The following is a 16436-nucleotide window of genomic DNA, read 5'->3' on the forward strand; positions in this document are numbered from 1 at the left end:
TCCTCAGTCCTCTATAACATATTTAATGGTCAAATATTTAAAGGTGACTAAAACCCAAAGGAATGCCATATAAGTAATTTTGTAAATGCCTTTGTTACCATGTCACTATTCAGAATATTTAACAATGAAAGCTGATTTCAAAGTCAACTTTATAAAATTAATAATTATACTGATCTATTATTTTGGAAGTACATTGTTGATTGTGTGTATGTGTGAGTGTTTATACATACATATATATATCTTGATCATTATCACATCATTGCTAAATAAATTTATCACACTGATAAAAAATTATGGACTTGGAAATGGCCTACTATATTGAAACTAATTTATATGAAAGCCATAAATTAGTTTAATTAGCTCCCTAATACAGACCTACATCCTTTCTTTTTCTTATTTCCCTATCATTTTATTGGGGGGAAGATAATGGTCTATAGTACAGCTGTTGACACATGAATATAATTTCCCATCTCCCTGTGATAGACATCTGCAAATCATCCTCACCCCACAACTTAGTTCAGGATCCCAATGCCCACTTCATCATCCTCCTTTCACAAAGTCCTTTTCTCTCTCTCTCAATTGAGAAGTTTATAGTAATTATAGTTGTCAATACATGTGTTAAAAAAACAAAAGGCTATTAAGGGAGGGGAGGGATATGGAGTTCTGGTGGTGGGAATCATGTGAAATTGTACCCATCTTATCCTATGGGATTGTCAATATTTCCATTTTATAAATAAAAATTTTTTAAAAATTCCTCAATTTTCTGCAGAATACACCCCTTGCCCTGCCTTTGCTTTCTAATTCTATATATTTAGTGAGTGCAGAGTATGGGTGCTGAAAGAGGGAGATACATTACAGCATTGCTCCACCATCCATGGAGTTCCCTTACCCCTTGTACTGACAAGGGGTTTCAAGGACTGAATTCAGAGCCGTAGGCATACTTTTAAGGAATGTACTATATATGCTGACCTGTCTCTCAGATGTAACACTGATCTATTTAAAACCATGTGTTTTATTCTTTAAGAACTTCCTATGTTTTTAATAGTATTGATTGTAATTCATACATTCAAATGGTAACCCACTGTAATTAAATAAAGATTAATGATTTAAATCATTTTAACTGATCTTCATAGGGGAAGAGAATATGGTAGAGGGACTAATTAAGTTAGTGGTGGGAGTGATATGCAGACACCAATCATGAGGAGACAAGAAATAACTGTTAATAACTGTCCTAATAAACTACTATTTCCCCAAAAAAATGATTTGAAAAAAATAGATCTAGGGATAATATATTTTTGCATGGCTATCAAAATTACTATTTGATCTAAATAAATAATCTTATTGAGATCCCATTAGTCCTTTAGCATTCTGGGACTTTTACAATAAAAATCTGTATAAAGGGAGTCGGGCGGTAGCGCAGCAGGTTAAGTGCATGTCCTGGTTCAAGCTCCCGGCTCCCCACCTGCAGGGGAGTCGCTTCACAGGTGGTGAAGCAGGTCTGCAGGTGTCTTATCTTTCTTTCCCCCTCTTCCCCTCCTTTCTTCATTTCTTTCTGTCGTATCCAACAATAATAACTACAACAACAGTAACAAGGGCAACAAAAGGTAATATTTTTTTAAAATCTGTATAAAAACAAGGCTTGAAGATACAACAGCAGAGTGCAATGATACAATTAATACTGTATATATAACAGTTGGGATAGTTCCTTCTGGCAATCCTTCCTATTGTCATACAAAAGTTTAAAGCAAAATTTCACCACAGGACTTCTATCAGAATATTACAGTAGTCTTCATTCAGTAGTGTATCACACCGGCATGTAGATATTATTCCATTATTTTCCACAGTCAACACTGATGTCCTAATCACTGATATACAATGGCTCAATATGTCATTTTAAGAACATAATTTTGAAATCTTATCACAACATGATGTGAATTCTGAGCTATTTCAAAAGGAAAAATATATAAAATCTTGTGTTTTTTTTAAACAAAGACAAACTGGCTTATTTGGATTTCCTTTAATTTCCTATAATGAAAATTAAAAATTAGCAATTATATTCAGGATGTCTATCTTTTCAAAGTGATCACTAATTAATTTCATTTACAAGTTCTTACATACTTATTTATTCATAGGGCTCATTGCCTAGTTTCTGGGATTTTACAAATTTTCCTTTCTGACAGCTTTCAGGATTTAAGTGTCAGCCTGACCCAATAGTAAAAAAAAGAAAAGAAAAAAGTGATTACTCCCTTAGTGGGGAGAACTCTCTTCCTTTTTGACAAACACAGTGATCATGTAGAAATATGAATGGATAAATAAAACTAATGGCTAGAGAAAGATAGGCTATTACATAGTCAAACTTTCAAAGACAGCTCTCTTGAGACACTCTTCCTAGATGAATACTTTCATTTACAAAGTTCTAATTAACTATAGAATCACTGATAAGGAAAAGAACAATTCATCTCATTAAAATATTAAATGTTGGCTCATTTTATATATGGTTTAGATATTTTTGTCCTGATCTGTATTTTCATTAACTAAACACTGATGCTATGGGGGTGTGAGGTGGGTATAGGTATGGCAACTTATACCATATGTGAGTGTGAAATTGTACTACTAAAATCTTTTAACTGTATAAGATACTGTATGTCACTAATAAAAATAATAAGAGAACACTAGGATAAACAAAAGAACAATTCTCAGTCTTAGGCTTTGCTTGAATAAAAGCAATATAACCATCTTGTCTTGTTTTTGAGATCCTGGGTCTTGCACATGCATGATTCCAATGCCCTTGGGTTGATTCTTTGCTTCTTTTTCTTTCAATTTTAGGGAGGGGGGAGAGAGAGGAGATGAGGAGGAGAAGAAGGAAACACCCTATGTCATTATTCTGCCATCTTGGAGATTTTTCTGGTGCTGTGATGCTCCCATGAGGTGCTAGGGCTCAAACCCAGGGCTCTGTATGTAATAAAGCACATGTTGTACCAAGCAAACTATCTCCCTGGCCCTACAACATAATTTTTAAACTAAAAAATGTAATACCTGTGCTCAAAGAAGCTTGAAAAAACTATTTTACTGTGACAGGAAAACAAGCAGAAATAACAGACAATTAATACTGTTAACGAACATTTCATTTTCAGGTGGTGCTAAAGACCTAATGAAGTCTCAGTTAAGACTACATGAATAATGCTTACTTATTGAACTGAGTATTTTACTGGTCATAAGATTTTTAAACAAATGTAATCCTACCTCCAATTTTTTTTTTCATTAAAGTGATATGTCAACTGTTGAAATATCCAGAAATTTTTTCCAGATAAATTCTTAGATGATCTTTAGGAAATCTGTATCATAGACTCATATGTGACAGAATAACCACAGGAAACTCAGTAAATGCCTTGCAAACAATTAGTGTAGCATTTTCCCTTTTAGAAAGGTCTTGTGCCTGGCAAAGTTGGAAAGTAAGAAGTCAATATCGACAATCTGAGGCTTTTCCTTCCTCAGGCATACACTATACATAACTATAGACTGTGTCCTTTCTAGCTCCTACTATAATCAGCAAGCTTTGGTTCTAGTCAAGAGTGACAGAGGAATGAATGCATAATAAATACAAATTATCTTTGATACAAGTAAAATGATGAATTTTTTATTTACTCATTTCAAAAAAGACAAGAATTACTATTTTGATGAAAACAATAATTGAATTTTTTGACATTCACATGTAGTTCATTGTTAGTACACATGACCTTGATTTCTATTTAACTTGAATGAATGCCAGACAGGTGGAACTATCAACAGAACTGATAATTTCTTAGTTATACATTCAAAATTTAAAACAGTCATTTTCAACAGCATCAAAATAATGATTTCCAGAAATAAAATTTTGGTAAACCTAAATTACGGTACATTAAAAGCTGAAAAACTGTCTATTACAATCTAAGTTCAATATAAGCAAAATTTTTAACATAAGTCAAGATAGATGCCTAAATTATTTTGCTTTCTGAAGATGCACAGCAAAACATTTTAAATGAAAAAGTATTTTACCTCCCTAAAAATGAACATATGGATGTTATAGTAGCAGTCATCCATAATATGTTATTGAAATATTCCAAACAAAGTGACAAAAACATATGAATTTTAACATTTAAGATCTGACTAAACATCATCGTCACTACTGCTACTGTGAACAATAATCCTCTCCCTGTAGACATGAATTTTCTGTAAGCATGGCAAAGGGGAAAAAAGAAGCACAAAGGTTAGTTAATAATATATTGCATACATGTTAAGTAAAGAATGTTTAAGGAGTCAGAATAATTGTTATATTTTTCAGTTGAGTATAGAGCAGTGACTCTAGACAATATTCCGCAGTCTAATAAACCTAAGTCTAATCTCTATTCATATAAACTCACCATAAAAATAGATATCCATTACTCTATTTCTCTAGGAGACAAGTTCAATTTGACTCCTATGAAGCACTATGATATTGTACTACCAATAGTGTATGGATAAAAAACACACTTTATGCCAAGATGATGAGATTTAAAACTTCCATTTATATGTCATCTAGCTTTTTTCCACAGTACTGGTATTCATAGATCTTAAAATGCTTGCTAATAATACTGCAGCCGTTTAATTAAAAACAATAACAAACACAACTTTCAACAACCCCTTCTTAAACCTATAAGGAAATAATGCCAACCAAAAACACTAAGATCTGGTGAATTTCTATAGATAGTTATTACTGGGCTTAAAACTCTAATTGAAAAATAACTGACAAGGAATGAGATTTTTAGTCATCAGAATAGCTCTTTTAGAAATCAATACTAAGATTGGCCTACAAAAAGTAATATGCATATCAAAAAACAGTCCAAGAGTTATACTGCCTTTACATCTCAAACTTTAAAATACTAGAAAATTACTGAAGACATAGAATAAAACTGTCACTAAAGTTGATAACTAAACTAAGCATTTTTTTCTCTCATGTCTTTTTTAAATATGAAATTTAGTAGCATCTCAAAGGCCATAAGGTTAACTATTCAGTCTAGTAAAATAACAGTAAAATTTTAACTATGTTGTAACAAGTAAAGTTAGGCTAAAGAGCAGAAATGTTTCAACTGTTGTAATATAAGTGACTTTGGTAATATTTCCAAAGACTAATACACTGTCATTTTAGAGACTACAATATACTCTTCAGAACACAATCCCTCCCCAGAATACCATTTCTGTCCCCAAATTTAATTCTTTTAATGTTTTAAAACCATTTTAAAAACAATAAAAAGTCACTGTACACTACACAGTTCTATTTCACTATATTTGGTAAAAGTACAAAAACCCCTCTGATGTAATGGCTAAAATATTAAAGTTTTAAGTTTTTTATTCATCTCATTTAAACCCGAACACATTTAAAATATCTAGTCTGCAGGGCTGAAGTCACACATTATACTGTTATCACAAATGTTTTTAAGTTTGTATGACTCGTCTGTTTTCAAATAAATGGTTTATTATTCAACATCTGAACAGCAGAAATGTCTTTATATTGATGTTAGTTATACCATAATCAAGATTTTAAAGAGTCTAAAGTAATTAGGTTGTTAAAATGGATTCAATATTCCAGCTTCAACCTGCCTGTTCCGAAAGCTAATTTTCCTTCATAAAGATAATGGCTTTCATATAAACTGCTTAAATTCCACAAGGTTTTAAATTAACTATAGAAGCATAAAGTATAAAGAGGGTTATGGTTATTAAGAGTATCTTCAAGAGAAAAACAAGAACTCATGAATAATTCATAGTAGCAATGGTTTTGATCCCCATCCCCCCCCACACACCTAATTGGATATAAACACTACATCGGGTATAAAAGCTATTGGTGGTTTAATAAATAGAAGGAAGTATCTTAGACAAACATAGTCTAATTGGCTAAGTAAGCACCGTCAATTGTGAGGGTACCTTAAGGCACACTGGCTTCTAGAAAATCTGACAAATACATCACAGAACTACAAAGATCCTATAAAAAAATGAAGTTCACTAAAATTCCTATATAAGTTACCATTACAAAAGCTTTTTCTTTGTATTCAAAATACTGAAACAGAGGTACACAGTTTGTAAAATTTTAAGCTAAAATCTATTGTTGGCTTTCACTTGCAAAGTCATGCATGTATTTACTGTTTTCATATCAAACTTTTTGATGCCTGTAAAAAAGAAAAAAAACTTATAGTAAATGAATGTATGTTAAAATTGAAATACACATAAGAAATTTACACATGGAATTAAGCAGAATACATAAACGCCCAAATAATCTGATATTTAAAGGATTATATATATGTGTGTGTATGTACATATACACACATATATTTTTAACTATTTAACTAAATTAATCTTAACTTAAAACATATATATATTTTTTGCCCACCTGCAACATTTGATTTCCAGTACCATCCCTCAACCTGTATGGTCTGATCACTCCATCTTCATTGAAGAACCGAGGGGGTCGTAGACTCTCCACCTCATCAGAAGTTTCTGTTGCTCTAGATGAAAAAAAAAAAAAGAACCAAATCATAAAAAATATTAAAAAATTCAGAGTGCATTAATATGTAGCTTGTGTGTGTACATATATATGATTCTTTATATATACTTAAATATGATGACTATATCACTTCTCTTTTTATGTAATGTTTATTGGTGGCTCTACACTGACTGTCACTTCTCCTTTTTAACATTTAACTAAATGTACTGGATAAATACAGAGAGAAATGAAGAGAGATAGGGGAGTAGACAGGGAGAGATCTCTGCAACACTGCTTCATCACATGTAAAGCTTTCCCTGTGCAGGTTGGGACTGGGTGGCTTGAACACAGGTTCTTGAGTAATGTAACGTATGCACTCAACCAAGTGTTCTACCATCTAGCCCCAGCTTCTCCTTTATATGAGGTACCATTGACAATACAAAATTATTTGTTTCAATAATGTGATGATAACATTAACTATCGATTGTCTTTTTGAACCCTAAGACAGCAGGAACCTCACATCTCCACTATAGAGCCCCTACTTCCCCCAGTCCTGGAACCCTTGGATAGGGCCCACTTTCCCGTATGCATCTCCCAATCCAAACCAAATAATATTGCATCTGCCGATCACAACCTAACCAACGCCAACGATTACCACCTCAACATGCTTCACCTCAGACTGTGTCCAGAGACTTCACGTGTGGAATGACAACCCTTCAGCTTCATTACTCAGGTGAAACCTTTCCTTTTATAGTACACTCTAATTTCATCTCAGGTAGTTCACTTTCTAACAAAGTCCCATAACCTAGATATACACCAGTTTCTGTGAGAGCTTATGTTCACACGTATCCGTAAACTACTGCAAAATATATACCTGAAAGCAGAAGTACACTAGAGTTTGCAATGAGTATCCCCCTAACACTTCCTCTCCACTATTCCAAGCTTTGGGTCCATGATTGCTTAACAATTTGTTTGGCTTCGTATGTTAACTCTCTTTTCAGTCACCAGGTTCCAGATGCCATCAGGATGCTGGCCAGGCTTCCCTGGATTGAAGACCCCACCAATGTGTCCTGGAGCTCAGCTTCCCCAGAGACCCACCCTACTAGGGAAAGAGAGAGGCAGACTGGGAGTATGGACCGACCAGTCAATGCCCATGTTCAGCGGGGAAGCAATTACAGAAGCCAGACCTTCTACCTTTTGCAACCCTCAATGACCCTGGGTCCATGCTCCCAGAGGGATAGAGAATGGGAAAGCTATCATGGGAGGGGGTGGGTTATGGAGATTGGGTGGTGGGAATTGTGTGGAGTTGTACCCCTCCTACCTTATGTTTTTGTTCATTAATCCTTTCTTAAATAAAAAATTAAAAAAAAATTATTTGTTTCAGAAGTACAATACAGTGATTCACTGATGTTATACTTTATAATTATTTGATAAAAGACAATGATATTCAAGGGAAAAGCCAGGATTAAAATGGGCCTGGAACTCATATGAACTAGCAGTAGAGGGGAAAAGCCCAGAATTCTGGTGGTATGGATAGAAAGATCTACAACCTAGATAAAAATGTACTTCCTGCTCAGCTCCACATCACTGGGCTCGTAACACTACTGGCTCTGGCAGCTTCTTGCTGCCGCTGATGCTTGCACTGCCTCTCATCTGTGGGAACTTTGGGTTTTGCTCAGACCCATGATGCCTGTGTTTGGCTTCCAACTTGGTCCTCTGCTGCACTCCCAAGTCCAGCTTCTTAGGTCAGTTCATGCCTGCTTCAGCCTGTGCCTAACAGCTCCCCTGGTTTCAGCAGGCTCCCTACATTTCAGCAGCTGTCATCTAGTTCCAGGTAGGTTCCTGTAAGCCACTGTCTTAATCACCTGCAATGTTGGAGCAAAACTTGAAGAAAACTCCAAATTCATCAGAATGATATAAACCTCCTAACGAAAATCAGGAAACCTAGAAGGGGCATTCATTAAGCAGTTCAGTGTGCAGAGTCAATATCCCTTACAAGGCCAGGTACTGAGCACTGATACACATGGGAGTGCCATGGCATTTGGGGAACCTCTATGAATGGTGTAGTGCCATGGTTTCTCTTCCTCTCTAAAAAATAATAATAAAGATAATAATAAAATCATGCATGCATAAGGTCTGGGCACTGTTCCCCCACATCAAATATTTTTTGTTTTTTGTTTAAAAATCAAGCTTCTGATCTCCAGAGATGTGAAGAGGAAATTTTTATTGCACACTGTAATTTGTCATAGTGGTCATAGAAAACAATAGTACACAAATGGATGTTTGCATTATTTCCTAGAATGGTATGTGACTTTACAATGACGTCATATTTTTTTTTTAAAAGACTAATACAACAAGCAACATTCTAAATGCTGTGGAAAAAAAAAAAAAAACCAAAACAATAGCGCACCTACAGCACTCACAATCTAGCAAGAGAAACAAAAAGGTAAAATATAGTATACTAAATAGCATAAGAACTAAAGAGAAAAAAGAAAAAATATAGGAAGTCCTAAATGGTGGATTAGGCAATAAACTAAAATTCAGGGTGGCCATGAAAGCCCTCATTGGGATAGGAAGACAGTAAAGGAGAATTAATTTTCCTACAGCAAGTTCTACATCTGATTTTCAAGTCAGACTTCCAATATTGTTTCAAAAACTGAATCTCTCCTTTTTCCTTTGAATACTATAAACTGCAGTTCTCTATTTTTGTGAGTTTAGAAACATCATTTCTCCACTATTTCTCTTACTTAATGGTCACTCCTTTTTATTTACCTTTGCTAAGTGTCCTTGTGTGTGAGGGCCAAATTCTCGGGCCTCTCTCTTTCCTTCTCATTACCTAGATCTCTTCCAACTTCATGGTATTAAAACATCTTATTTAAGGTTAATGCATCTCAATTTTTTTTTGTTTTGTTATCCTGAGATTTTTATATATATAATTTATTTAAGAAAGGAGACATTAACAAAACCATAGGATAAGAGGGGTACAGCTCCACACAATTCCCACAACCCCGATCTTCATATCCCACCCCCTCTCCTGATAGTTTTCTCATTCTCTATCTCTCTGGGAATATGGATCCAGGGTCATTGTGGGTTATAGAAGATGGAAGGTCTGGCTTCTGTAATTGCTTTCCTGCTGAAAATAGGTATCTCAAATTTTTAACTACATCAACTATTTTTTTTTTAAATTGAGATGCCCATACTTAACAATCACTTGATATCTCCATGTGGATAGCTAAGAAAATCAACATGCTCAAAACAAAACCTCTAAATCCCACTTTCCATAATGAAATAAACTTTCATCCTTTATCTGACCAGAAAAACATTGAAAATACTTTTTTTTCCACCAAGATTATTGCTGGAACTTGATGCCTGCATAACAAATCCACCTCTCCCAGCAACTATCCCCACACCCTCTTTTCTACCTTTTTTGATGGAAACAGAAAGCAACTGAGAGGAGTGGGGAAAATAGGGTAGTAGACAGAAAGAGATATGTAGCACTGCTTCACCACTCCCGAAGTTTCCTTTTATAGGTGGGGAACAGAGGCTTGAACCTGGCAGCCTATGCACTCTATCAGTTGTACTACCACCGAGCCCCTAGAAATACCTATAATGATTTCTTTTAATCCTATATCCACTATTCTCAACTAATCTGTTGCTACTATTTTCTTCTTTTTTTAAGTATTTATTTATTCCCTTTTGTTGCCCTTGTTGCATTATTGAAGTAGTAATTATTGATATCGTTATTGGATAGGACAGAGAAATGGAGAGGGAAGGGGAAGACAGAGAGGGGGAGAGAAAGATAAGTAACCTGCAGACCTGCTTCACCGCCTGTGAAGCAACTCCCCTGCAGGCAGGGAGCCAGGGGCTTGTTGCCACTATTTTCAAAACATATGCAAACATAACCCCTACTGAAAACTTCTAGTCTTTTTTTAAAAAAGATTTTATTTATTTCCCTTTTGTTGCCCTTGTTTTATTGTTGTAGTTATTATTGTTGTTGTTATTGATGTCATCGTTGTCAGATAGGACAAGAGAGAAATGGAGAGAGTAGGGGAAGACAGAGGGGAGAGAAAGATAAGACAAGAAAGATAAGACACCTGCAGACCTACTTCTTGCTCTTTGCGCCATGTGTGCTTAACCCACTGTGCTACCGCCCGACTCCCAAACCCTCTCCTGGGGTTTACCCCAAGGACTCCATAACACCCAACCAAAAAGAGGTGTGTACTCCTATGTTCATAGCAGCACAATTCATAATAGCTAAAACCTGGAAGCAACCCAGGTGCCCAACAACAGATGAGTGGCTGAGAAAGCTGTGGTACATATACACAATGGAATACTATGCAGCTATCAAGAACAATGAACCCACCTTCTCTGACCCATCTTGGACAGAGCTAGAAGGAATTATGTTAAGTGAACTAAGTCAGAAAGATAAAGATGAGTATGGGATGATCCCACTCATCAACAGAAGTTGAGTAAGAAGATCTGAAAGGGAAACTAAAAGCAGGACCTCATCAAATTGTAAGTAGGACACCAAAGTAAAAACCCTGTGGTGAGGGGTAGACATGCAGCTTCCTGGGCCAGTGGGGGGGTGGGAGTGGGTGGGAGGGATGGGTCTTTTGGTGGTGGGAATGGTGTTTATGTACACTCCTAGCAAAAAGTAGACATATAAATCAGTAGTTAATTAATATGAGAGGGGGAAAATCAATTGTATGTCTCAAAGTTTCTCAAAACATGTCCCTATTTTTAAGATATTTTTGTTCCAATAATGTGATTATACAGTTCAATTAGATTTATTCATCAACTTATATATTTACACTTAATCGTTATAAACCACTTCTTTCTTATTTCAGTGTCTCTAGTAAGATATACTTCAGTATATATATTATATATATATAATTCTTATTTGTAAAAAGGAAAAACTGACAAAAATCATAGGCTAAGAAGGGAACAATTCCACACAATTCCTGCCACCAGAACTATGCATCCCATCCCACCCCCTGATAGCTTTTCTATTGTTTATCCTTCTGGGAGCATGGACCCAGGGTCATTATGGAGTCAAGAAGGTGGAAGGTCTGGCTTCTATAATTGCTTCCCCAATGAACATGGGCACTGACAGGCCGATCCATACTCCCAGCTTGTCTCTCTCTTTCCCTGTCGGGACAGGGCTCTGGGGAAGCAGAGCTCCAGGACACATTGGTGGGGTCATCATTGGGGGAAGTCCATTTGGCATCATGTTAGCATCTGGTCTTAATATTATTTTATAAAAAATTATTTTATAAAAATGTTTTGTTTTACCTTTAATATACTTAAAGGTAATAGAACTAGGTATAAAATACAAGGCTTTAGATAAATAGAAGGTTATTTTGCAAACAACTGTATCACTCTCTAAATGTCTTGAATTCTTCGATTTTTCAGCTTTCTGTAATTACTATAATTCAGCATATTGCATTTATGAAACTAAAAATACAAGCAGAAAAGACTGAACACTTACCCCCCAATCTGAACTCTAACTTACATAATTGGAAATACTCAATTATGGTAAACAGTATGAAATACTGACTTAAGAGGAACAGCTCATAAAACGGTAATACTTTGAGACTCCAGCTCCCCACCTGGAGGGGGTCACTTTGCAAGCATTGAAGCAGGTCTTCAGGTGTCCATCTTACTCTCCTCTCTGTCTTCCCCTCCTCTTGATTTCTCTCTCCCCTATCCAACAACAGCAGCTATGATAACAGCTATAACAAGGGGAACAAAATGGGAAAAATGGCCTCCAGGATCAGTGGATTGATAGTACAGGCACCAAGCTCCAGTGATAGCCCTGGAGGCAAAAAATAAATAAAATAAAAAAAAAATGGTAATACTTCTCCCTCTTGAGTAGGAAACAAGTTAAAACACGAAGATAGGGTGGAAAGATACCTACCCATCTAAATTTCTTAGAGTTCATTAGCATAAATTTAACTAATTGTAAGTACTGTGGGGCTCTAGGACAGAGATTAAGAATAACAATCACTACATTTCAGTCTTGTCAGGACAGTAGCTTGGAGGGTACTGTGGAAGTTGCCTGCATAAAGTGCCAAGTTTGATGTGTGACTTAGAAGTGTTGGAGGGATGCTTTGTGGTTTGTTCTTTCACTAATAAATCTTCAAAAAATAAGTTTTAGGGTCTTAAGATAGTTCGCCTATTAGGATGCATGCCTTGACATATATGTGTCCTGGATTTGAGCCCCAACAAATCATGTAAGAGTACCTTGTGGTGGGGTGTGTCTCCCTCCCTCTCAAAAAAAAAAAAATTTCAATGAAGAAGTCAGTCTAGGAGTGGTAAAATCTCACATATTCAATCAATACTCTAGGATGGACAAAAAGAAAAAAAGTAGGTTAAGTGAGCAAGTCATAAGCCAAATTTAATTTGGAGAAGAGTAAAACAAGTTTTAAAATTACTTAAATGGAGGCTGGGAGGTAGCGCAGCAGGTTTAAGCACACATGAAACAAAGTGCAAGGACCGGCTCAAGGATCCCGGTTCAAGCCCCTGGCTCCCCACCTGCAGGGGGGTCGTCTCACAAGCAGTGAAGCAGGTCTGCAGGTGTCTCTCTTTCTCTCCCCGTCTTTCCCTCCTTTCTTGATTCCTCTCTGTCTTATCTAACAGTAACATCAGTAACAACAATGATAAACAAGGGCAACAAAAGGGAAAAAGCAGTCTCCAGGAGCAGTGGATTTGTACTGAGGGCACTGAGCCCCAGCCATAACCCTGGAGGCAAAAAAAAAAAAAAAAAAAAAGATTAAATACTAGGTCCGGGTGGTGGCAAACCCAGTCAAGTGAATATGTTATATAAGTGTGCAGTACGTGGGTTCAAGCCCCTGGCCCCTATCTACATAAAGCTTCATGAGTATTAAAGTAGTGCTACAGGCATCACTCTCTCTCTCTCTCTCTGCCTTTCTGCCCCCTTTCCCTATCCAAAATAAAAAAATAAAATGTTAAAAAAATTATTTAAAGGAGTTGGGTGATGGCACAAAGACCCAGATTCGAGCCCCTGGTCTCCACCTGCAAGGGGAAAGCGAGTGAAGTAGTGCTGCAGGTGTCTCTCTCCTTATAACCCCCTTCCTTCTCGATGTCTGGCTGTCTCTATGCAAAAAAATAAAGATAATACAAAAATATTAAGAAAATTAATTTTAAAAAGATATTATAATACTGTGGCCTGGGCACTAGCTCAACTATAGAGTAGGGGTCTGAGGTTCCTATTTTGCTCCATAGTGCTGCATGTCTAAAAAGGTGACCTAGGGAGTTGAGTGGTAGTGCAGTGGGTTAAGCACACATGGTGCAAAGTGCAAGGGCCAATGTAAGGATCCCGGTTCAAGGGCCCGGCTTCCCACCTGCAGGAAGTCGCTTTGCAAGTGGTGAAGCAGGTCTGCAGGTGTCTGTCTTTCTCTCCCCCTCTTGTCTCCATTTCTCTCTGTCCTATCCAACAACAGCAGCAGCTATGACAACAATAACAACTACAACAACAAGGGCAACAAAATGGGAAAAAATAGCCTCTAGGAGCAGTAGACTCATACTGAGCCCCAGCAATAACTCTGGAGGCAAAAAAAATAATAAAAGAAGAAATGGTGACTTAGTTTCTCTTTTTCACTCTCATGTGAAAATCTCTTTATAGTATATGAAATAGAAGATAACTTTTAAAAAATAAAAATGTAAAGATTAAAGTAAAATTATTTTATACAAATAAATATAGGAAATATAGTTGTTTATAAACAAGAAATAACATAAAAGAAAGCTAAACAGTCTAAACCATGAATTCAAAATATCATTCTTTAATTCTCGTAAAGTTAATAGAGGAGCCAAGAGGTTGCTCACACATTACCATGCACATACACCAAGTTTCAAGGTCCTGATCACAACATAGTAGTGCCTGTAGAGGGAAAGCTTCACAAATGGTGGAGTGGTGGTACGGTGTCTTTCATCAAGACGTAATGATAAGCTTGGTGGCAAAAAATAAAAAAAAAATTCTAAAGATAGACTAATATACTTGCTAATGTATTAATTGACATATAGAATTATATTGTTGCAATAAATTTCAATCAAACTAACTAGAGCTTGCTTGGCTGGCTAAGCCTTTCCTCCCAAATATGGTGGTAATGGATGATGTATAACAGAGAGCTATAAAGTTCATTTATTTATTTATTTTTAGCTTTATTTATATATTCCTGTTTGTTACCCTTGTTTTATTGTTGCAGTTATTATTGTTGATATTGATGTCGTCATTGTTAGACAGGACAGAGAGAAATGAAGAAAGGAGGGGAAGACAGGATGAGAGACAGATACCTGCAGGCCTGCTTCACCACCTGTGAAGCAACTTCCCTGAAGGTGGGGAGCCGGGGAAAAGTTCATTTATTTTTACCACAGCACTGCTGAGCTCTGGCTTAGGGAAGTGCTAAGGACCAAACCTGGGAAAACTTCCCATGCCTCAGGTATGAAATTCTTTTTTCATAGCAATTATAATGGGTTGTCATAAAGATCATAGGATATTTTTCTACACAAAAATGTCATGGCCTTTCCAACAATGCAATACTTAATATTTTCCTGCTCCCTCCTCCCTTTTTGGTGACTGATCTTGGCACATGGTGGTACCAGAGTAAGAACCAGGGACATGCTGTAAAATTGAAATGGTGTAATGGTGCAATTTAAACAGGCTGGGAATATGGATCGACCTGCCAATGTCTATGTTCAGCAGAGAAGCAATTACAGAAGCCAGACCTTCCATCTTCTGTACTCCATAATTATCTTCGGTCCATACTCCCAGTGAGATAAAGAACAGGAAAGCTTCCAGTGGAGGGGATGGGATACAGAACTCTGGTATTGGGAAATGTGTGGAATTGTACCTTCCTTATCCTACAGCTTTGTTGATATCTTTTATTTTATAAATAAATTTAAAAAACATACAAAAAATGAAGATCATATACAACTTGTCTTATTACATGGTTTGTAACTAAGCATCTTCAGTCTAACAGCAGGCTTATTTCATTCTCACAATGTAGCATTTCACTCATATCTTAAAAAGAATTTATCAGGGCGGGGGAGTTATGCAAAAAGGCATTCATGTGTAAGACTCTGAGGTTTCTGGTCCAATCCCTGGCACCACCAAAGTCAAGAGGTGAGCAGTCTCTTTCTATCATTCCCTTTGTATCTCTGTCATTAAAGTATTTTTTTTTCAAAAAGGAATTTACCTTTTTATTCCCTGAAACGTACTACTAGCCATGTCAATGATGCCTCCAGTTGGCCTTGCCACTGCTCCAACTAAACCTTTTCCAACACCTTTAAAGAAACCAGTCGCTCCTTCTTTTTGAGCTCCTATGAAGAAAACAATATGAGACAGTTGGATGAAAAATGAACATTGGGGCCAGGTGGTGGCACACCTGGTGGAGTGAACATGTTACAGCGCACAAGGACCCAGGTTCGAGCCCCCAGTTCCCAACTGCAGGGGGAATGCTTTGCAAGTGGTGAAGCAGTGTTGTAGGTGTCTCTCGGTCTCTCCCTCTCTATTACCCCCTTCCCTCTCGATTTCTGGCTGTCTCTATCCAGTATATAAAAATAAAGAAAATTAAAAAAATTTAAAAAAAGAAAAATGAACATTAATTCAAACTATGAGAGACTTGGTAATATATACATCACTGAAAAGAACTACTATACTTGCCTTTGATTGGTTTTGTAACAATTCCTGTTATGCCACTTACAAATCCCTAAAGAGGAAAGCACAAATGAAAATTTAAAATACTTTCACATGACACCTTAAAAATTAACTTGGGCTTATAAAATAATAAGAATCCTAGTTTTTAAATTTCTTAAGAATTAACATTACTTCCTAGTATTTGAATGTTTCTGGAAGCTAATGACATTTTTGTTGGGTTCTTGTTCCACGTTTACTTTCTTCACAGAGAGGGAGACACAAAAATAC

General features: G+C 36.3%; 1 protein-coding gene across 4 annotated transcripts in view; it reads right to left on the reverse strand.

Moving 5' to 3' along the window:
- Positions 1–16436, reverse strand: part of VPS13A (vacuolar protein sorting 13 homolog A) — a 180260-nt gene that overhangs the window by 19772 nt on the left and 144052 nt on the right. For 2 of the 4 annotated variants that reach the window (XM_060199542.1, XM_007516120.3), the window contains 3 exons: positions 16176–16221; positions 15709–15832; positions 6401–6515 (listed from right to left, as the gene is read on the reverse strand). In XM_060199542.1, the coding sequence (XP_060055525.1) occupies positions 6401–6515; positions 15709–15832; positions 16176–16221 (285 nt within the window). Of the gene's footprint in view, positions 1–1586; positions 6180–6400; positions 6516–15708; positions 15833–16175; positions 16222–16436 lie in introns of those variants that run through there. The other 2 variants (XM_007516122.3, XM_016185198.2) reach the window with 2 other exon arrangements.

The sequence above is a fragment of the Erinaceus europaeus genome, chromosome 10, assembly GCF_950295315.1.
Source record: "Erinaceus europaeus chromosome 10, mEriEur2.1, whole genome shotgun sequence".
Classification (NCBI taxonomy): Eukaryota; Metazoa; Chordata; class Mammalia; order Eulipotyphla; family Erinaceidae; genus Erinaceus; species Erinaceus europaeus.